General features: G+C 41.6%; 2 protein-coding genes across 2 annotated transcripts in view; one reads left to right on the forward strand and one right to left on the reverse strand.

Moving 5' to 3' along the window:
* The window catches only part of LOC124111349 (ATP-binding cassette sub-family C member 9-like), a 78,700-nt gene extending 77,081 nt beyond the window's left edge, over positions 1 to 1,619 (reverse strand). The window contains exon 1 of the mRNA XM_048396151.1: positions 423 to 1,619. Within this exon, the coding sequence (XP_048252108.1) occupies positions 423 to 986 (564 nt within the window). The 5' untranslated portion in view covers positions 987 to 1,619. The remainder of the gene's footprint in view (positions 1 to 422) is intronic.
* Positions 1,620 to 12,488: 10,869 nt separating this feature from the next.
* On the forward strand, positions 12,489 to 16,807 carry LOC124111348 (transcription elongation factor SPT4-like). The gene is made up of 4 exons (XM_046471006.2): positions 12,489 to 12,642; positions 14,552 to 14,658; positions 15,918 to 15,973; positions 16,587 to 16,807. The coding sequence occupies exons 1-4, from the start codon at positions 12,574 to 12,576 to the stop codon at positions 16,703 to 16,705; spliced, it is 351 nt and encodes a 116-aa protein (XP_046326962.1). The 5' UTR covers positions 12,489 to 12,573; the 3' UTR covers positions 16,706 to 16,807.
* Positions 16,808 to 23,145: the final 6,338 nt, after the last annotated feature.

Genomic DNA, 23,145 nt, shown 5'->3' on the forward strand with positions numbered 1-23,145 from the left:
CAACATAACAAAGATATAATGATGTTTAAAATCACTTTCAAGACTATGTCACTCATTCAGCAACATCGTGAGACGCGACTAACAGGATCGGGTGGTCAGGTTCGCTGACTTGGTTGAAGCATGTCATCGATCCAAATTGCGTGGATCGATGCTCATGATATCAAACACTGGATTGTCTGGTCCAGAATCGATTATTTACAGACCGCCGTCATATAGCTGGAATATTGCCGAGTGCGGCGTAAAACAACAAACCAACCAACCAACCAACCATTCAGCAACATGCATGCATCTTGAACACTAAAAGAATGGTTGATTAAGTTAGCACAAGGACCAGCATACCATAAGCAAAATAAGTGTAGATACAAAAATATAAACTAAAATGATAAAGTCACATGTGAAAAAAAAGAAACTAAAAAGCATACCTGCACTCGCAGCAAGTTCAACTCCACCATAAAGATGACGAGGTATGCTGCAATAGCCATCCACAGCAACCAGGGTTTTAGATAATCTAATGTCAGGTTGTTTTTGTAAAGTGAAAATGCTTTCAAAACTTTGAGAGTGATTGCACTTGGCCAGTACACCATCAACACCAACAGAAACTTCGGTGAATTCCACATTTCCACATTGTGGTAGTAGGTGATGCCGACGATGGTTCCCACCGTCACAACGCACTGAGGGATGAATGTATGGTAGTTCACTGTATCAGGATCATTGGAGTCAGAAATCACTCCCTCGGCAATCTGTACGATGTTGATGATGAGGAGAGCGAGCGTTGCAATCCATCGAAGATTGTGCCCCTGGAAGTGCACCCATGTTTTCACTTTGATCTTTCCCATCACTGAATGGTTCCACACCGTGAGGATGAAGATGCAGATGAGAGCAAGAAGAGCATGTGGAATCATGTTCAAAACATCCACAAAACAGGTGTTCAGAAGAACACCGTTTTTGACGCTCATTGCATCTTCTTTGCTTCCACAGAACCCCATTGTTGAAGAGTGCTTTCACGTTTCTAACCTTACTTTCTGACCATAATTATGCTTTCAATTCCAGGGCCAACATCGTTTTCAATGTATATTACATTTTTATATATTTCTAAGTACTGCTATAATCACTTATTTGATTTCACAATACAAATTATTGCTGATAGTTTCATTGTTTGTCAATATATATTCCAAAATAACGTAATTTATAATCAATGTATCCTGTCAAAGATGATGTCAACAATTCACTGTTGCCACAAAACTTTTAATTAATTACTACCTATCAAATAACAAACTACAGAACAGGTAATTTTTTCTGTTTGAAGAAAAAATGTTGTTTTCCAGAATCATTATGAAATCACTGTCACGTTACTGGCTCTCAATATATTCCTCATCTCAGATATTAATCGTACAGTGCATCACTTGACATTTTCTCAGCCTCCTCATCTTTTTGTTCTGCAGCCCACGTTCCATCAGTCCACCTTGCAAGATATTCAATCAGCTACACATGCAACAACTCACTATCACTACAATCCAAACCGAATTTTCCAATAGTCAGCTTATAGTAAAATGCACACACTACACTGTAGTCTACACAGGTACCCTCTTTCAGTCCTTAACTGACAGCTCGCGACACACCTGGGCTGCTGCCCAACAACACACTGATTTATAGTCCAATACGCTTTCCGGTATGAGAAGAAAAGTAGTTCCCTGCCAATAACGTGTTTATGTTACACATTGTCTGTTTAAGAGTGATCTCTTAAAATAACAAGCTTTAAACGAAGAATATTGCTGTAATGTGAAATATACATGTAGATTAGAGAATATTTAGAAAACCACGGGAATTCTATATTAATACGCTATGTATATAAAGCTGGTATTTAGGAAAACTAAAACGGAAAACATATTTACGAATTGTAGTCAACAATACTGTTAATGTGCAATGTGTTAAATCACGGTTCTTGTCTCTCTTTAATAATTAAAAATATATATTCCATGCGAGACAAGAAAATCGAGATTAAAAAGAAGTAATATGTAAAACAATTCAATAAACATGTGTCAAAATAAGTTTGACGAAACACGCGATTATTTTCTCAATCAAAATGCAAATTCTGGTTTTCTTACATATATGGCTTTGGCTCAGAGGGTACTCTTTTCGCATGTGTACTAATTGATTATTGTGAGCCCGTTCATGTAAATCGGTGCTTTCTCGTCTGGAACATATCCATGTAATTAAGGGTGTAATTAGGCAAAAAATATTTATCTATTGGATTGGAAGCATATATCTCTCGTGCAATACAAAAAGGTAGCCCCGGGCTCCCTGTTCCTACTAGCATGAAAGTGTAGGGTTTATTGTCACATTCAACAATATCAAAGACGTATGTTCACAGTATAACAAGTAATATGTGACAGCAGAGGCCGTAAAATAGAATAAAATAAAACAAAAGTTACAGTCAATGTGTAAAATTACTGAAATTACTACTACGGCTAAAATATGTCAGTCATTTTAAAATTATTTCCCCGTCAGATTGACTTAAAGTCATTAAGAAGTCAAAAGGGCTTAAAGGGCAACAACACGTACTCCAACTCTTCGCCCGCGTAATCACCAGATGCAATTAGCGTCTGCGTCCCAACAAACTGGGCTTCGGACCGCTTCGTTGACATCGAGACGGAATCCCCTTAAATCCTCGCATTTGTTTGGATTATGCGAACTAACCTTGCAAAATTCGCCTGCGTTTTTAAATGTGTATGCACAATTATGTAGATTTGTATGCAACAAAAATACGTGTATGTATTATTTTTGCAACAATGAAGCTATAATTAAGTTCATATACAGCAACGACCCTTATTTTTAGGCAAATTGTATATAAATAAAAGTGACAAAACCCTTTCCACATTCATAAGCAAATAACAGAGTCGATTGTACGACTATATATGGTGAGCATGTGTTTATGAACCATATGAAACAGTGATGACATGAGGTGTTCGCGAAATACAACACTTATTACTCCCTTCTTGTCATCCATGTTTCATGTTAAAACCCTACACCTGTGTATGTGTCGTCTTTGTTACAGGTAGAATTTGTGGTAGAACCACAGCGATTACCGAACAAAGACTATATGCAAAATAACTCACTAACGTTTACCCATGCCTCTGATGGTGTCAATGATATATATATAGTGATCACGGTTCGCATTTTGCATTTCTCGTGTCTGGGGTACTTATTCAATCTAAGATTGGGTTATAAACCTAGTCTGATGTGGTGAATGTATTACATGTTATGTAATATGCTCGTGGCAGCGCAGCAAGAGAGGAATGGTCAATTGAATTGCTAAAAAAACATTGATCAAAGGACTTATAACCACCAATACGTTGATTGATTAATCACTGTTATTTTGCCCAGTGCATTTGTCAAAAGTAAGTGTTTATATATAGAAGAAAATTGTTTTATTTAAGTGTCACCCGGCGTTGTATACAATAATATTTCAATTTGGTAAAATACAGGCATATATATATACATTATATATATAAAGAATAACGTCAGCGGGCCTATAAAGGCCATTGAGATACATGTTTCACAATAAAAAACCACTTAAGTGCATTTGAAATACTAAGAGAATTAGAGTTACGAACCATGGGGTTTTATAAATTATGTAATGAGGGACTTACGACGGTTATACATTTTAGACAATGATACGGCTATTTTCTTACACAGGGAATCATTGGACATAAGGTAGAGCAACTGGTCAACTGTGGATAGCTGAGGGAAAGAAGGATTGAGAGTAGAAGCAAACTGAAAGAGGTCGTAAAGCAAATCAGCATACAGTTGACAAAACATACGAAAATGAAGTTCATCTTCGACAGAATTACAACTTACATATTCTCTCCCCAAGGGGGATAACTGGACGTGAAAACCTACCCAGTTCCACCTGCAGCGGGAGTGTTCCACAGCGGAGGTTACTGAGTATACTTCTCTCGCTTCTATCAAGAGGAGAATTGACATAAGTTGTAAACTATTTTTAAACAAACGATATGTTCGTAGTTTATTTCCAATAACGTTTCCTTTGTCATCCCATAATCGGGTAAACCAGTTAATATAATCAGCATAGATCAAACCCTGTTTTGAAAGATCAAATTCACATGGCGAAATGTCATAAATATTAGAAACAGGCATCTCCCAAGATGAAACGATATATATAATACATTATGTAGGTTTACTAAAGCAGACGGAATACACCTGTATCTGGGCTTGAAGTGCCGATGTAAAAACAGCATACTTTGTTCAAAGGATTAACCGATAATACGTTGATTGGTTACTTGTTGCATGTTATCTAATTCAGGGATGTTTTTAAAGAACCGCGAACATTATGCATATATATGTCACGTGTGCTATCTCTATACTGACGAATGAGACATATGGCACCCACGTGAAACACATGAAACAAACTTACGTTTTAATTAAATTTTTTTATCATAACAAAACGAAGAAAATGCTACGAGTATACAGCGTTGGACATGAGCGCCTGCCCGTACGCCCGTGGCAGGCAGATCTTGTGTAGGGCTCGTAGTTCAAGTTTGTATTGGTCCTCATGGCCAGCGGTAATTTTACGTGTCAATTTATTTGTCACAATAAGCAGTAATGTTTTTTATTTAAATCAGGGCATGTGGAGATTAGTCAGGTCCTGCAGCTTTTAAAGTCTGTGGGTCCTGATGGAAGCTGGGCGATGTGTTTTATTTCAAACACTGCGAGTATAGTTGTGTGGGTTTGGAAAAGGGATTTGGGAACAGCTACACATGTGCGTAATGACAGTGATGTTTTTGCAATAATACCCGGACAACTGCAGGCTAAGGTGATGTATGATTCCAGGAATCACACAAAGAAGCGAACGAGAAGTAGAAATGAAAACATCAAGATGCTATCTTGTCAACAATTGCACGCACGAATGCATGTACACGCACTCACTCACGTACGCAGGAATGCATGTACGCGCACTCACTCACATACGCAGGAATGCATGTACACGCACTCACTCACATACGCAGGAATGCATGTACACGCACTCACTCACATACGCAGGAATGCATGTACGCGCACTCACTCACATACGCAGGAATGCATGTACACGCACTCACTCACATACGCAGGAATGCATGTACACGCACTCACTCACATACGCAGGAATGCATGTACGCGCACTCACTCACATACGCAGGAATGCATGTACACGCACTCACTCACATACGCAGGAATGCATGTACGCGCACTCACTCACATACGCAGGAATGCATGTACACGCACTCACTCACGTACGCAGGAATGCATGTACGCGCACTCACTCACGTACGCAGGAATGCATGTACGCGCACTCACTCACATACGCAGGAATGCATGTACACGCACTCACTCACATACGCAGGAATGCATGTACACGCACTCACTCACATACGCAGGAATGCATGTACACGCACTCACTCACATACGCAGGAATGCATGTACACACGTTCTCACACACGCAACGTATATATATAATACATATATTTGAATCATCATGTAAGCTAAAGATACTTAAACGTGTTATGTAAATGCATCTTCGACTATCCAGGGTATTATCCATTCTATTACGATTAATACCCTGGACCCATTCGATACTTTAGCTAAACATGCGTTGCAAAAGAGTCTTCGATGTTCAAGGGTACCATCATTTCTATTTGGATAAATCTACCCTGCGCCCATAAATAAGCCACCATACATTCGTTTTGAGGCCGACTATGGGGCATGCAGGACCCAATCAAATTACTCTACGACTATAATACCCTAGATAATCGAAGATGCATCGCACGTATAACTATGGTGTGTTTGTTTGTTGTTTAACGCCGCACTCCAGCAATATTCCAGCTATAGCAATTGGGATACGATGACATGCGTCAACAAAGTCAGCGAGTCTGACCACCCGATCCCGTTAGTCGCCTCTTACGACAAGCAAGAACGGATTGCTGAAGACCAATTCTAACCCGGATCTTCTCGGGTGGATCCAGGGTATTTATCGTAATGGAGTCCACAGACTAAATACACTGGGTTGTCGAGGATGTTTTAAATGCGACGATATTGACTTAAGTCAGTTAAATAACCAACCTCAAATATGAAAGTGGTGCCCCTTTTCACATACTACACTTGTGAGCCACAGTGTTAGCTTTTTGGAACTGTATACGAAGAATCAATGTTTACGATATTCGTTTGAACTGAAGTATCTATAATCTAGACACTACCCGGTTTTGCCATACGCTCTTCACTGCTTCGTGTACCAATTATAGAAGTGTAGCGTCACGTCAGTCTAAGTAAATACACTGGAATGAAACAATACCATTATGGGATATCATTCTGTCAGATCATCCGATCTTAAATTATTTCCAATTCTTATCGAGGTTGTCTTGACCTGTGTCGCGTGAATGTATTGTTCTAGAGCAGGGAACATTAACCCTTGACCTGCATGGTGTACTTTAGTCTATTGTAGAGAGTTCTATGGATGTCAGTTACTGCACCCATCACTGACGATACAGATAAGGACGACAAATCACATCGGAAATGTTGGTATCACGTTCAATCACGGCGTGCAAGCTAAATCAGGGAGGGGTTTTAAAGTGATGTGGATCGTAGGGACTTGACAGACCGGGGGCGATTATCATTATATAAGATTCGTCCTGACACACACTTCATCATACGACAGACACTTCAAAACCTGACACACACTACAACACCTGACAAACACTTCAAAACCTGACACACACTTCATCATACGACACACACTACAACATCCGACACACACTTCAAGACCTGACACACACTTCATCATCCGACACACACTGCAACATCCGACACACACTTCAAGTCCTGACACACACTTCATCACCCGACACACACTTCAACATCCGACACACACTACAACACCCGACACACACTTCAAGACCTGACACACACTTCATCATACGAAAAACACTTCAAAACCTGACACACTTCATCATACAACACACCCTTCAAAATCCGACACACCCTTCAAGACCTGACACACCCTTCAACACCCGACACACACTACAACACCTGACACACACTTCATCATACAACACACCCTTCAACATCCGACACACCCTTCAAGACCTAACACACACTTCATCATCCGACACACACTTCATCATCCGACACACACTTCATCATCCGACACACACTTCAACGTCCGACACACACTACAACACCTGACACACACTTCAAGACCTGACACACACTTCATCATCCGACACACACTTCAAGTCCTGACACACACTTCATCATCCGACACACACTTCATCATACAACACACACTTCAACATCCGACACACACTACAACACCTGACACACACTTCAAGACCTGACACACACTTCATCATACGACACACACTACAACACCCGACACACACTTCAAGACCTGACACACACTTCATCATACAACACACCCTTCAACATCCGACACACACTTCAAGACCTGACACACACTTCATCATCCGACACACACTTCATCATACGACACATACTTCAAGACCTGACACACTCTTCAACACCCGACACACACTACAACACCTGACACACACTACATCATACGACACATACTTCAAGACCTGACACACTCTTCAACACCCGACACACACTACAACATCTGACACACTCTTCAACACCCGACACACACTACAACACCTGACACACACTTCATCATACGACACACACTACAACACCTGACACACACTTCATCATACGACACATACTTCAAGACCTGACACTCTTCAACACCCGACACACACTACAACACCTGACACACACTACATCATACGACACATACTTCAAGACCTGACACACCTTTCAACACCCGACACACACTATACAACACCTGACACACACTTCATCATACGACACACAGACTGTGACGTCCAAACAGAAGGTACACTCCATTACATAAAGCGTTCTATTTCTTGTTCATAATCACTATCTTATCAATGTTCTAAAGACAGGTGTCGGTTCAAGGGGCTCAAAACCAGTTTAGACCAGAAAAAACCCAACAAAGTACTAAAGTGAGTCAGCTGTTAGCATTGTTCCAATTCCCACAACTTTGAAACAGTGTGGGTGAATGAATGTTCTTTTATGCCGCACATTACAGCTACATCATGCCGCTAGGATATGATGGAGTCAGGCCTTGTATCACCAACACTTCTCAGGTCTGTATACACTACAGTCTCCATGGACTGGAGAGACGGTCCATACACACATGTGAAGTATTGACTACGCGGTTTAGTTACCAATCACTGTACAGAAATAACATTCTTAAAGATTAGAAAAAAAAGAAAATGTGAAAAAGAAAACAACAGTCGTCAGTGATTTCCAAGTTTTCATCCCATACATGTTGCACAGTATAGAATTTCAGTGGGAAATATTTTTTATAAAAACATTTTCTTTTTTAATCAAATGTCGTACAACACGATCGCTTGACACCGTCGTCTCCATATATAGTCGTTACAGTTGTTGACTGGAATAGATATCATTTTTTGTCCGACTTGACTGCGGAATGTTGTCACGCACTAATACTGGCATATTTCCACTGTAGGTATAAGATCTAATCGGGTTAGATACTAGACAGGGAAATACATTAGCCATTGTTAGTGATATCTGAAGCAGAACTGCCTCGCTCGGGTCAACAGCCTTGACTTACATTACCAAATGTTATATTTATCTATATAAGTAGTCGTGCCATTGAGATAAGTTTGGTTGGTTGGTTGTTTTACGCCACACTCAGCAATATTCCAGCTGTATGACGGCGGTCTGTAAATAATCGAATCTGGACCAGACAATCCAGTGATTGATATCATGAGCATCCATCCACGCAATTGGGATACGATGACATGCTTCAACCAAGTCACCAAATCTGACCACCTGATCCCGTTAGTCGCCTCTTACGACAAGCACGGGTTGCTGAATACCTATTCTACCAATCTTCACGGGTCCAAAGTAATGCATCTTAAATTATCCACATAGTAATAAATACACACTTCATATAGTGTACGCATGGTTTCCAAAAAGACGTCAAACACCATTTCACAAACTGTGTCCAGTGAAGGCCGAGTCGCAAAGACATATGGTCTCCAAGGACGCCGGTTCTCCGACAGACCTAAAGGACCCCAATAGACGCCGGGTACAGTAATACAACTAATGAATGGTCTCCATTTGTCATTTCTAAACTATGTAATGATCTGTTCCTAACTTTCTGTGCCAAAACAAGTACGTCTGGGGCGGCGGGGTAACCTTGTGGTTAAAGCGTTCGCTCGTCACGCCGAAGGCCCGGGTTCGATTCCCAACATTGGTACCATGTGTGAAGACCCTTTCGGGTATCCCCCGCCGTAACATTGCTGGAAAATTGCTAAAAGCGGCGTAAAACCAGACTCACTCACTGGGGCGGATGAGAAAACAGTCTTTAACAGTGGTCTTTAGGAGGTCCGAAATAAAACACCAGGCGCGTCTACAAGACGAAATACGGTATGCATAGGCAAAAGGTAAGAACTATATTTCACAAACGTCCCGCTTCTAAACGATTCTTTCATCGTACAGAGACATGATACATAGAACATACATTATTTTAAAACAATATTATTAGGTGGAGCCAGTTGGGTCTTTCTTGTATGTCTTCTGCCATAGGCTCTCGGTGGGTCATGATCAGGTGGATTAATTGACAGCTCAATTCCCAATGGAGATCAGTCGCCATGACCAGGATCCTGGCCATCTCGAGTGTCAGGTGTATTTTTCACATGTCCTGCTTAATGACCTTAACCTCTTGTCGACACCACGCACGCACGTTCACACACTGTCGATCTGCATGTCAGCACCCTTGCTGCACGGGCGGGCCTGCTTTCCCTTCACAACCCAAATACAACGCAGCGCTGTATACCCAACGTTCACACACTGTCAATCTGCATGTCAGCACCCTTGCTGCACGGGCGGGCCTGCTTTCCCTTCACAACCCAAATACAACGCAGCGCTGTATACCCAACGTTCACACACTGTCGATCTGCATGTCGGCACCCTAGCTGCACGGGCCTGCTTTCCCTTCACAACCCAAATACAACGCAGCGCTGTATACCCAACGTTCACACACTGTCAATCTGCATGTCGGCACCCTGGCTGCACGGGCCTGCTTTCCCTTCACAACCCAAATACAACGCAGCGCTGTATACCCAACGTTCACACACTGTCAATCTGCATGTCAGCACCCTTGCTGCACGGGCGGGCCTGCTTTCCCTTCACAACCCAAATACAACGCAGCGCTGTATACCCAACGTTCACACACTGTCAATCTGCATGTCAGCACCCTAGCTGCACGGGCGGGCCTGCTTTCCCTTCACAACCCAAAAAAAACGCAGCGCTGTATACCCAACGTTCACACACTGTCAATCTGCATGTCAGCACCCTTGCTGCACGGGCGGGCCTGCTTTCCCTTCACAACCCAAATACAACGCAGCGCTGTATACCCAACGTTCACACACTGTCAATCTGCATGTCGGCACCCTAGCTGCACGGGCGGGCCTGCTTTCCCTTCACAACCCAAATACAACGCAGCGCTGTATACCCAACGTTCACACACTGTCAATCTGCATGTCGGCACCCTAGCTGCACGGGCGGGCCTGCTTTCCCTTCACAACCCAAATACAACGCAGCGCTGTATACCCAACGTTCACACACTGTCAATCTGCATGTCAGCACCCTTGCTGCACGGGCGGGCCTGCTTTCCCTTCACAACCCAAATACAACGCAGCGCTGTATACCCAACGTTCACACACTGTCGATCTGCATGTCGGCACCCTAGCTGCACGGGCCTGCTTTCCCTTCACAACCCAAATACAACGCAGCGCTGTATACCCAACGTTCACACACTGTCAATCTGCATGTCAGCACCCTAGCTGCACGGGCGGGCCTGCTTTCCCTTCACAACCCAAATACAACGCAGCGCTGTATACCCAACGTTCACACACTGTCAATCTGCATGTCAGCACCCTTGCTGCACGGGCGGGCCTGCTTTCCCTTCACAACCCAAATACAACGCAGCGCTGTATACCCAACGTTCACACACTGTCAGTCTGCATGTCAGCACCCTAGCTGCACGGGCGGGCCTGCTTTCCCTTCACAACCCAAATACAACGCAGCGCTGTATACCCAACGTTCACACACTGTCAATCTGCATGTCGGCACCCTAGCTGGACGGGCGGGCCTGCTTTCCCTTCACAACCCAAATACAACGCAGCGCTGTATACCCAACGTTCACACACTGTCAATCTGCATGTCGGCACCCTTGCTGCACGGGCGGGCCTGCTTTCCCTTCACAACCCAAATACAACGCAGCGCTGTATACCCAACGTTCACACACTGTCAATCTGCATGTCAGCACCCTTGCTGCACGGGCGGGCCTGCTTTCCCTTCACAACCCAAATACAACGCAGCGCTGTATACCCAACGTTCACACACTGTCAATCTGCATGTCAGCACCCTAGCTGCACGGGCGGGCCTGCTTTCTCTTCACAACCCAAATACAACGCAGCGCTGTATACCCAACGTTCACACACTGTCAATCTGCATGTCAGCACCCTTGCTGCACGGGCGGGCCTGCTTTCCCTTCACAACCCAAATACAACGCAGCGCTGTATACCCAACGTTCACACACTGTCAATCTGCATGTCGGCGCTTTCCCTTCACAACCCAAATACAGTAAAAGAAACAGAGTCAAGGGATTTACCCTCACAGATATGCATATAGATTAATTATACTGCGATGGTTAAAACTAAAACTGATTTTTTTTAGATTAGTACAATTGTAAGGAATGTTCAGTACAAGGCAGACATAATGGTGTCTTGTAATCTGAAGTATTTAAAGTAAGTAACTCTGTCACGATTACGAAACCATACGTATCATCAAGGGCAAAATCATATTTACATAATAATCATAACGGCATAATTGATAATGATAATAAATACAAGTATAAACTTTGTGAGCTCCGTTCGCTGGAGGGCCAGACAGTAATTATCATTGAATGAGCGAATTCATCATTGTTGTCGACTGAAAATGTTCAGTTAACTCGGCTGTCGGCAATTGACATGCATCAACCCGATCCCGCTAGTCGCCTCGGAGCTTAGTCGCCTGTTACACCAGCTTGGGTTGCTGAAGACCTATTCTCTATTCCCAGATCATCATTGGTCTCAAAGCATGTAACAATATTTTGTACAAAAATATAAACAAAATTGTCTTCAGGAAAAAAACTCATGTCTTTGAAGTTAAAATGCTTGTGCAAACGCAATTTAAGCAATCTCATTAAAATCAGATCTTAGTTCTGGCTACCGCTAATTTGTTCAGGGGTAGCGAGTACAAAGATCTGATTTTAATTAGATTGCATTTAAAGAGACACGTTTGTTCCACTCAATTCGCTGTTCCTACTTTTCGAAGAACTGGGCAACCGGAAGTTGTGCTGAAAGCAAGCGGATTTGATCAGTATTGATAGGCCTAAAGCACACATATTTCACCTGTTTAAACATCATGTCTTTAGAAACTGTTCCTAAAGACATAAGAAACCTGAGGGCATGTTTACTGTGTGCTCTGGTGAAGGTAATACATCCATATTAGATCGGTCATATCAGTCTGTATCGATTTCTTTATCATTGTCCGGTTTTCGGTAGCCTTTGAAAATCGTGAAAATATGACTCTGGTCGGAGATAACCACAGTCAGATAATACGTCATTGGAAGTCGAATACCCCAAACGGCGTATTGTTGATACCCAGATCGGCGTATAATGTTATACCATGAAAGTTATGATCAGCTGATGGTCAACAGTGCTCATTTCTAGTAATCTTATAATCATAATCAGATGATGACACTTAGGCCTACATTGTTTGTCTTGTTCGTAAGCAAAATGTTTTATTTTTATTTCGTGAAATATTTGTCAGCACAAAGTGAACAAAACATCTTCCCATTATATTAACATAAGAATGTGTTTCCCAACTGATAAGCAACTGAAATAATGCAAGTTAGTTTTTTTTACGTTGGTTGATTTGGGTATGATTTGTTTGTTTGTTTGTTGTTTTACGCCACACTCAGCAATTTTCCAGCTATATGACAACGATCTGTAAGTAATCAAGTCTGGACCCAGGCAATCCAGTGATTAATGTCATGAGCATCACATTTTACAGCAAGCATGGGTTGATTTGGGTATGAGCATATAACCGGTTATATTGGTCTGTGGTATAAGATACTGTGCCTGATGTATACTACATCACTGATCACTTTACCTACTTTACCCAAGCCTGCTGTTATACGTCGCCAAAAACATCTGACATCAAACATACCATATTTCCTCTATTTGAAGCCTGGGTCTATTAGTTTTGCGTGAGAACCTCGTCTACAGGTTAGAGTTAATTTGTACTGGCCATCAGGAATTTGTACCAGCCCAGAGCTAGAGTTAAATTGTTACCCTGTTATACTGCCATGTACACGGGTTCTTTGAATATACTAAAAGTACCCACAGAGTATCAAAACTATCCCTGTACTCTTAAATGTACCCAGCAATTACTTCTTTGTGAGGCATTTTTCGACATTTCTTGTTCCTTTCCCAACTTTGGCAATACACTCCGTTTTATTGACTGTCCATAATCCATAGATCGTGCAAAACTGAAAGAAAATGATCTACATTTAGCTGGCGTTAGGCTGAGATGACAGAAGGCAGATGGTGGCCATATATATGGAGACGACGGTGTCACACGATCGTGTTGTACGACATTTGATTCAAAAAGAAAATGTATTTATAAAAATTATTTCCCACTGAAATTCTATTCTGTATGGGTACATTTAAGTGGGCTGTGGTCGTTGTGAGACTATGTGGGTTCTTTTTAGTGTACTCCAAAGTACCCTTGTACATATCAGTATAATTGGCTTGCCGAGGATTTTTGCCATTTAATCAACGAGTGTTGATATATTTGATATCAAAAGACACTCGGGTGAGATTTTATTTATCATCCAACATCATTCTTCCAACTTTTTCAATTTGTAGACGGTAATTAGCAGTGTCTTCAGTGTAAAGAGTACTGCTAACAGCTTCAGTAGCAGAGCCATTAGTGATGTCATTTGATTGTGACAGCATGGTATTAGGTAACCAGTGACGTCACAATGGTCTGCAAAGCATTGTGATGTAATTTCATTGCAGCGATATCTACCGTGTAGATATCGCTTAATCTAATCCAAGCGATATCTCCTGTGGGAGCCAGTTTTGGATGATAAACAACAAACCAACCAACCAACCCTTCTACTCTGGAAAGCTTACCTTATGATAATCTATAACAACACTAAAATCTACTGACAAAGATGCCAAGAGCCAAGCTCTGGCTGGTAGATTCAAAAGTATGTAGCACTTCTGTTTATTGTTTTGCATGCAGTATCAGTAATTGTAATTCTGGGCATAGTAGGTGGGATTATTGAATATTCAACAAGATCAAGTGCAATTTCTTCTTTTTGTGTTGGCAGACTCTGGACCAGTTTGCATATGATGGGTGTGACAACTGTGAAGAATATCTCCACATGAAGAACAACAGGGATGCTGTGTACGAGTGCACCAGCTCCAACTTTGACGGGTGAGTGCATAGTTTCATCTCAGATTCTAAAGTGTTGGGAAACAAGCATTCTTCGAATTAGCACTTTATAAAATTCTTATTTCTAAAATAAACTGATATTTCTATCTGTATATTCTCTCAGCCATTGTCATATAGCTGTTAAAATGCCTGTTTCAGCCCAAAATTTGGATATTGACCTCCTTTAATGCCCATAATTACTTTTATATATAGTAAAGAGACAAAAGCAGATTCAAAATATTTATAGGAGATTCCAACAGTTATGGAGAATACTACTTCAGGGTAATTTCCAGTCTATATTTAGTAAATAGTCAATACCGTAAATCAGAGCTATGGATAAGCTGCGTTTTTGCGTAAAATACCCCCCAAACTATTTAAAACCCAATTACTTTCAATGAACTTGCGTACAGAAATGCATGCATTAAATTGAAAAACTCAACTGTTTGAAAACAGCACACGTAAATACCCAATGAAGCTTTTTCAGCATGCGTACAATGGACCTTATTTCCGAAACACAATTACGAGCAAATTTCAAAGTCAAGCCTATATTTATGAACTGTTATATACATCTGAAACATTATGTCATTTTGTTTTAATCTCAAAATGCTTACACATTTTGGAAAACCCAATAAAGTGATGAATGGATGAAAAGTGTAATAACACAATTAAAATCGAAACCTTAGGGTAAAAGCTCAATTGCTCAAAAAGTTATCTGGAGCTCTGGTAAATTATGAGGCCTGACTTGGAGTCATTATGTGTTTGTATCAAATGGCACAAGACCGTTTCCAGGCCAATGAATAATTGAATGTGTCTGAATACTTTGCTTTACATAATACAAATCATTGTTCATTGCTGGATGTGATGTCAGTGAAATTACTGAAATACCATTAAGAGCTGACCGTCTCCATAGCCTCGTGATAGAGTTACTGCTTGGAGAGCGGAAGATCCGGGGTTCGATCCCCGGTCGCGTCATACCAATAAGCGCTAAAAGATGGTACTTGTTGTTACCCTGTCTGTTGCTCGGCATTTGGGGTCTAAAACAAGGACTGGTCGGCTCAGAGTCAGTATATGGGTCTGTGTGGGGTATTCATGTTAAACTGTGGCATGGTATCTCAGTGGGCTAGCACTATATACATCGGCATCAGTCCTGATTAGTACAAGCAGCCACACGCCCACGTACGCACAGACACACAAAGGTGCATGCACATCGCTATATAGTTCAAAGTGGCATTATACTCACTCACTCATTTCACTTGTTGCAGGTTGATAGCGATGATGAGCCCAGAGGACAGCTGGGTGTCCAAGTGGCAGAGGATTGGTAAGTACACCCGTCTCGGACACTTGTAGAAAATGTTAATCTAGCCCTGCTTGGACTCCATTTACCTTTTTATCTGGTATCCGAATACTAAGTCCGACTGTATAGATAGTACCATTAACTGCTGTCATATAGCTGGAATATTGCTGAGTGTGGCGTGAAACAACAAATAAGAAAGTACTATCAGAACAAACCTATGTTACTGTATTAAGCTCCCTTGTTGCAGTAAAAGCACCCTGAGGAATTTCTAGACCAATCTGTGTGTAATACTTATAAGTGCTGACCACAAGCCTAAATATTTACATGCCAGACCAGATTTTCATGTGTATATTCCGTAGATTGATGCTCATGATATCAATCATTGAATTGTCTGGTCCGGACTCGATTATTTACAGACTGTCGTCATATAGCTGGAATATCGTTGAGTGTGGCGTTAAACAACATAATGCTCAAGGAAACTTGCTGTGTAGTATGTTTCATTAAATGTCAAGAGTTTTTTTTTATTTGATTTAATGCCCTGTTTAGTACATATAAAAATACTTACGGTGGATAAAATCTCTTCTTATTTTGTGATTTAACATAGTCAAAGATCTTTACCGGACTGTGTCCATTTCAGCCCGGTTTGCCAAAGGCTGCTATGCAGTGTCTGTGACGGGGAAACTGCCCCCAGGCATCGTGCGGGAACTCAGGGGCAAGGGGATCATGTACCGCCCCAGGGACGTCAGCCAGTCATGACGACCAGTTGTGTGGACAGGTGTATTTACTGGACAAGATGGCCGCCACATGTGGGTGCTTGTGGCATCAGTTGATATGAACTGAGCTTAAAATACAAACACATTTGATCCTTGGTTGTTAATCCTGGTGAAGGAAAGGCTCGTTGTCCAGCAATACACACAGAAAAAGGCAGGATAACGACATGGACATAACAAGGAGTTTACATTTGGATGAGGAGCAATACTTTTCCCCCACTGCAGCCAGGTGGCATGTAATTTGTAAAATCCAAGCATGCTCAGACATGTAAAGGAAAAATGCAATTGAATGAATGCAGTCATTAATATGATGTTCAAATGATCTTTCAAAAAACAGAAGCATACAGGGCTTCCAGAAAATAAGATGGCACGGGCTCCTGCTTCCTATGGAAGACTTTTAGGGCCATTTGTTTCTTTCTTGTTTTCTTGAAATATGCTAAGTTAAAATTTCAAGATATTAAGTTGAAATTTTAAGATAATGATCTTGAAATTTCAAGATACTAACTTCATATTTCAACTTAGTATCTTGAAATTTCAACATAACATCTTGAAATGTCTACTTAGTATCTTGAAATTTCAAGAAAAAACAACAAAAACAAATGGCCCTAAAAGGTTTCCATAGGAAGCAGGAGCCTGCACCATTTTATTTTCTGGAAGCCAGATGAAATTGAAGAAGGTGACCCGGGACATATTACCACTAATTAAGTCATGCATTTGGGATTGTAATTTTATTTTGAGGAGGTGGGGAAAAGTACAAAAATGTGTGCATGTTTACATGAAAGGAAGTAGTGAAGCGTGTGAGGGTATATTTTACGGATGCTTCAGTGAATGTGTGCCGGATGAGTGTCGTGTGGAAGAATCCTGGAGAGTTGCGGCACCAGGGACATCACATTTGCCATCATTCATCCCATTATGTACATACAGTTCATGTAGAATACTTACAGCCTGGGAGTGCTGCTCTGGCTCTAAAATGTGAACTTGAGTTTCTCCCCACACTAAAAATCACAAGAAATAATTATATACATGCACATCAAAGGATTGAAATTACTTGATTTACTGACAAGATATTTTTTAGGTATCTCCTGTTTGGTGAACCCTATGTAGGTTGATGGACAGATGTTGGTATTCATCAAGATCCTGATTTGTCGACCCACCACATTTAATAGGGGACCAATCATTTGATATTTCTAGGGGCTGGGATTTGCCGCAGAATATAAAAAAAAAATGAAAATGCTTCAGACTGTTGAAAAAAATGATATTGCCTGCCACAAAAATTACATTGTTGCAAGGTGTTTTTCTTTAAAAAAACATAGTTCTAAAAAAATATATATCTGGTTTGGTAGCTGGTCTCATACGAAATCCTATGCCCCCTGAATAATATGAAATAGTCGGTCTCTAAGTTGTTACAGATAGGGGACACCAATACTAGTATTGTAATTGGTTGAAATCTTTTCAGGGGCTAAACTTTCATCAAACATGTTTGAATCTTGTTTCTAAAGGATGCTTTGCTTGTTTGCTATCACAAACCACTGAAATCATTCAACCTATGGTTTAAATACTAATGATATAAAGAACCCTGAAATTGATGTATATAGAGAATCTCACCCACGTGTCTTTTGATATCAAATATATCAACACACATTGATATAAGTGGAAAAACTCAAGGCTTGCCTCCTGTGGAACCAGTTTTGGATGATAATTTACAATATCACTCAAATAACTGACAACTGGCATTTTCTCTTCTTAATTGTTTAAAAAACAGATATATTGATTGAAGTAACTTATTATATAATGACTAGATGTTTCCCCAAATGTCTCAGCTGTGGTCTACTTCAAAAGTAATCAGTCCAGCCAAAGATTTCCTGTGTTAATATATATTCCAAAAACTCATGATTATATCCCTGAACTGTAAATGTTTGTAACAAGCCCCAAACATGCAAGGAAATGTTTGGCTGTCATTCATATGGACACATTCAATGATTTATTAAACAAAACCTGCTGTTGACAAAGTTCCATCTGTTGTAGTAGCTGGTCGGTGTTAATCTGTAATTTCATTTGTCAAAATAAATATTTTGAAATAAAATTTATTCGTTTCTATACTTTGAGGATATTTCTACTCTGTAGGCACAGAGGCCGGTGAAGATCCGGGGTAGAATAGGTCTTCAGCAACTCATGCTTGCTGTAAATGGTGACTATGCTTGTGGTAAGATAACGGCGGATCGAGTGGTCAGGCTCGCTGACTTGGTTGATGCATGTCATCGTATCCCAATTGGGTGGTTCGATGCTCAAGGTATTAATCACTGGATTGTCTGGTCCCGATTTGATTATTTACAGACCGCCGTCATATAGCTGGAATATTGCTGAGTGCACAACAAACAACCAACCAACCAACCAACTGTAGGCACAGTATTCCTGTTATATTTGGTGGAATTTCAACAAAGTGGTAAAGATTTTGTGGCCATGCCTGCTTCCCAATTTTAGTGGACCGCCTCCCTGGTCTAGTAGGTAGAGAGTGGGACTTGAGGGCGGAAGGTCAGTGGTTCGATCCCCTGGCTGCGTCATTCTAGAAGACGTTAAAATGTGGTACTTGTTGTTTAGAGATTGAATATTCAGATAAACCTGGCATCACCAATACGCGTGCATAAGGTAAGAGGGTGTTTGCTGTACATATGTGTAAAAATGTACAGGTCTCGGGTCCGTTTTTAGGACATTGTAAATGAAAACCTTGACACCGTTTCTTAATGTATGAAAAAAAACTAAAACTGTCTACTTGACTGCCGACATCTATAGTCAATCTCATTAAAATCAAATCTTAGTTCTCGCTATCGCTAAACAAAGATCTTTGTTTAGCGGCAGCGAGAACTTAGATCTGATTCTGATTTTAATGAGATGGCATCTATAGCCTACTGAGACACCATGCCAGCGTTTAATACAAATACCGAGCCGGACAGTCCTTGTTTTATCCCTTTTCAAGCTGAGCGCCAGGCAGGGTAGTCTGTCTTACAGACCCTGATACATATATATCAACTACAGCCCATGCAAGTCTATAATGTTTGGCAAGTCTAGGTTACTGCAGTATCAGGAAATGAAGAGAATCACTGGGCTCCCTTTTTATTAGATTTTTATTAAGATAACTGAACAACTGTTTTTTCTGTATGATATGTTCATTTCAGAGACTATATGTTAGTCTACAGGCAGGGTATAACAAGTACATCGTTTAACGTCTTTTGGTATGTCGACGTCGCGTTTGGAGTATCGAACCAGCGACCTTCCTCTCTCCTGTTAGATCGGCAATCCAATAGACTCGCAAGCTGAGACAGCCAAATCGACCCCTTCCTGGTTTTAGATTCGTAATTATATCCAGATTCTGGAGCTTATTCATGTGGAGGCCGGAGAAAAATTGGCATTGAACCTCAGCACATTCGTCGTCAGTACTTCTTGAATTTGTATGCACTAGCAGTCTAAGTTCCTCCACCACGAGGTTGTCGTCTGGTAAGTAGCGACACGTGTCTAATTTACAACTCGGGGTCACAGGTGGCCAGTCGACTTCGGAGCTGCAATTCGCCGTGCGGGGTTGGTTCCTTGGGCACGCCAGAAACCTATGATTGCGGGTTCGAATCCCGTTTCCCCGATTATGCTTCTAGGATTGTCAGCACAATACCCAAAGTGGTAAATGTCCGAGACACGATAAACTCATAAACTCTCATATGAGTTTGATTGATTTAAACAAAATGGCGGCGCCTAGTCAAGACGATCTGATCGATAATCAAAATCTATACTTCGAAAAAAAGAAGAAAAAAAGAAACGCAGAACGGATATTTTTGGCCATAAAAGCACCCACTGCATTAACAAAAGGGTCATGGAGCTGCAGGCACTGCACGTGAAGCAGCACTATGAACGGTATTAAAGTGCAGGGTTTTCGATTGTCTGGCATCTGCATCAATCGAAGGGTGACAGTTCAACAACATGCCATGATTGACAGAAGTGCAAAGAAACAACGTCATAGGGCCTCTTGCAGGCAGGGCCGCCTCCGTGGTCTTGTGGTAGAGCGTCCGCCCGGAGAGCGGAAGGTCCGGGGTTCTATCCCCGGCCGCGTCATACCAAAAGACGTTAAAAGATGGTACTTGTTGTTACCCTGTCTGGCGCTCGGCATTAAGGGGCTAAAACAAGGACTGGTCGGCTCGGAGTCAGTATACTGTGTCTGAGTAGGGTATTCATGTCCGGACCAGTACAAGCAGCCATGAACACACGTGCATGCACGTCGCTATATAAGTGCAATAATCTTGGACGCGACGTTAAACCCAATTTCACCTCACCTCACCTCTTGCAGGCAGGGGAATATCGATCATCTGTTGCCAGGGTTTTCAATGTAGCGCCAAGCACCATCACATGGCTATGGGATTGGTCTCATATGTTCTTATCGGTCAACACGTGATCAGCCAAGGCCGGTAACCACCCCGCTCAAGATAGCTACATCCGACTGCACCACCTACGTGAAAGGACGACCACAGCCACCTCAACCGCATCCCTAATGCCCGGACCGCGCAGAATCTCCGATCAGACCGTACGAAACCGTTTAAATCAGCAGGTCTACGAGCAAGACGTCATGTTCGACGCGTCATTTTGAGTCGACAACATCGTCAACAACAACAAAGTTTTGCTAATCCTGCAATCGACCGAAATCTGCACGGCAGTCGCCATGTTCTTTACGAAACGGATGTCTAGTTTGTTACGCGATTTTGATTGGACTGTACAATGACTCGTTAGTCCAGCCAAGTTCAGCAACGGTGGACATTTAATTATTATACTTCCTTGCCTTGGGAAGATGGTAAAAATCTTGTTTAGAGGGAAACAACACTCCAAGTTGGAAAGTCCTTGAAATATATCGGCTTTTTCGGGTTCAAATTTAGAAACATGAAAGGATTTGGAACATATCTGTTGACGCCAAGTTGGCGCGGAACACATACAAATCCTGCTATCGACCGAAATCTGGACGGCAGTTGAGGAACCGGATGTCAATTTCATTAGGCGATTTTGATTGGACTATGCACAGACTCGTTTGTCCAGCTATAATTCCAGCCTCGTTCGGCAAGGGTGGAACTGGACTTTTATAGTCAGTTAACTGCCTTGCCTTGGGAAGATGAGCAAACTTAGAATACCGACACTTTCATCGATGACTGGTCAGTGCATATGCCTTTTTAATTTTCTGTATTTAGATACTGTTTAGGGAGAGATCTCTATATGAATGTTATACATTTTGGTTATACTGTGTGTGAAATAAGAACGTTGCAACACAATGTATACGTTTTTGAAACAGCGACGTGATCACACTGCGGCACTGTTGTTTATTTGTTGTTTAACGCCACACTCAGCAATATTCCAGCTATATGACGGCGGTCTGTAAATAATCGGGTTTGGACCAGACCATCCAGTGCTTGACATCATGAGCATCGATCCGTGCATCAACCTGCATGAGCGGTATGCAGAGCCAGCTGACGGCCAGGCACCATGAGGGTTAAACTTTGACAGGATGGGACTATAAAACCGGTATACTCGTAACACGAACCACGCACGCGTGAATGCACGTTGCTGTATAAGTGCAATAACCGTAAACGTGTCGTTAAACCCCATTTCAATTATATCGGATAGATATTATCTTCAATCAAATCTTTGAGCCTAAATATTCTTTTGTAATGTTGTGGCATGCACAAAATGTAATTTTTGTGGCATGCAATTTCTTTTCTTTTTTTACAACAGTCTGAAGCATACTTATATTCTAGAATTGTCTCTTAATAAAGTCTCAGCAAATTTTAAGCTATGGCCTACCATTAGTATTTTCAGTATCATCTGATGCAAAAATAGTTGGATTTATTGTTTTAGTTACTATCAATATGAATGACTAAACAATATCAGTTATAATCCTCTTTCTACCATTGTAGGGACACGGGTGGCCGAATCGTCTAAGGCGCCGCGATTGGCTCTGCATAGTTGCGTCCCTTGGGCACGCCGGAAACCTGTGATTGTGGGTTCGAATCCCGGTTCGCCCCTATAATGTTTCTAGGTTTGTCAGCACCATACTTGGTTTCACTGAAGTGGTAAACGCCTAAGACCTGCATCACTCACTGTAACACCATTGTAACACAGGAGGGACACATATCCTATATGTGTCTGTAAATAGCCTAGTCTGGACCAGACAATCCAGTGATTGATATCATGAACATGATTGATATCATGAACATCATTTGGAAACGCGATGACATGCATCAATCAAGCCAGCGAGCTTGACCAGCCGATCCCGTTACAGCCGCCTCTTACGACAAGCATGGCCGGGTTGTTGAAGACCAATTCTAACCCGGATCTTCGCAGGTGACCATGATGTAACATAACAATTCATCCATAGTACTATATAGCAGAATGGACGCTTGT

Source organism: Haliotis rufescens, unplaced genomic scaffold, assembly GCF_023055435.1.
Source record: "Haliotis rufescens isolate VD_foot unplaced genomic scaffold, xgHalRufe1.0.p SCAF_15, whole genome shotgun sequence".
In the NCBI taxonomy this organism is placed as follows: Eukaryota; Metazoa; Mollusca; class Gastropoda; order Lepetellida; family Haliotidae; genus Haliotis; species Haliotis rufescens.

Bases quoted from the DNA above. Each gene is read 5' to 3' on its own strand.
- LOC124111348 (XM_046471006.2), top strand. From the start codon at position 12,574: ATGTCTTTAGAAACTGTTCCTAAAGACATAAGAAACCTGAGGGCATGT. The intron at 14,659-15,917 runs GTGAGTGCATAG...CACTTGTTGCAG, and splicing joins ACCAGCTCCAACTTTGACGG to GTTGATAGCGATGATGAGCC. The intron at 15,974-16,586 runs GTAAGTACACCC...TGTCCATTTCAG, and splicing joins GTCCAAGTGGCAGAGGATTG to CCCGGTTTGCCAAAGGCTGC.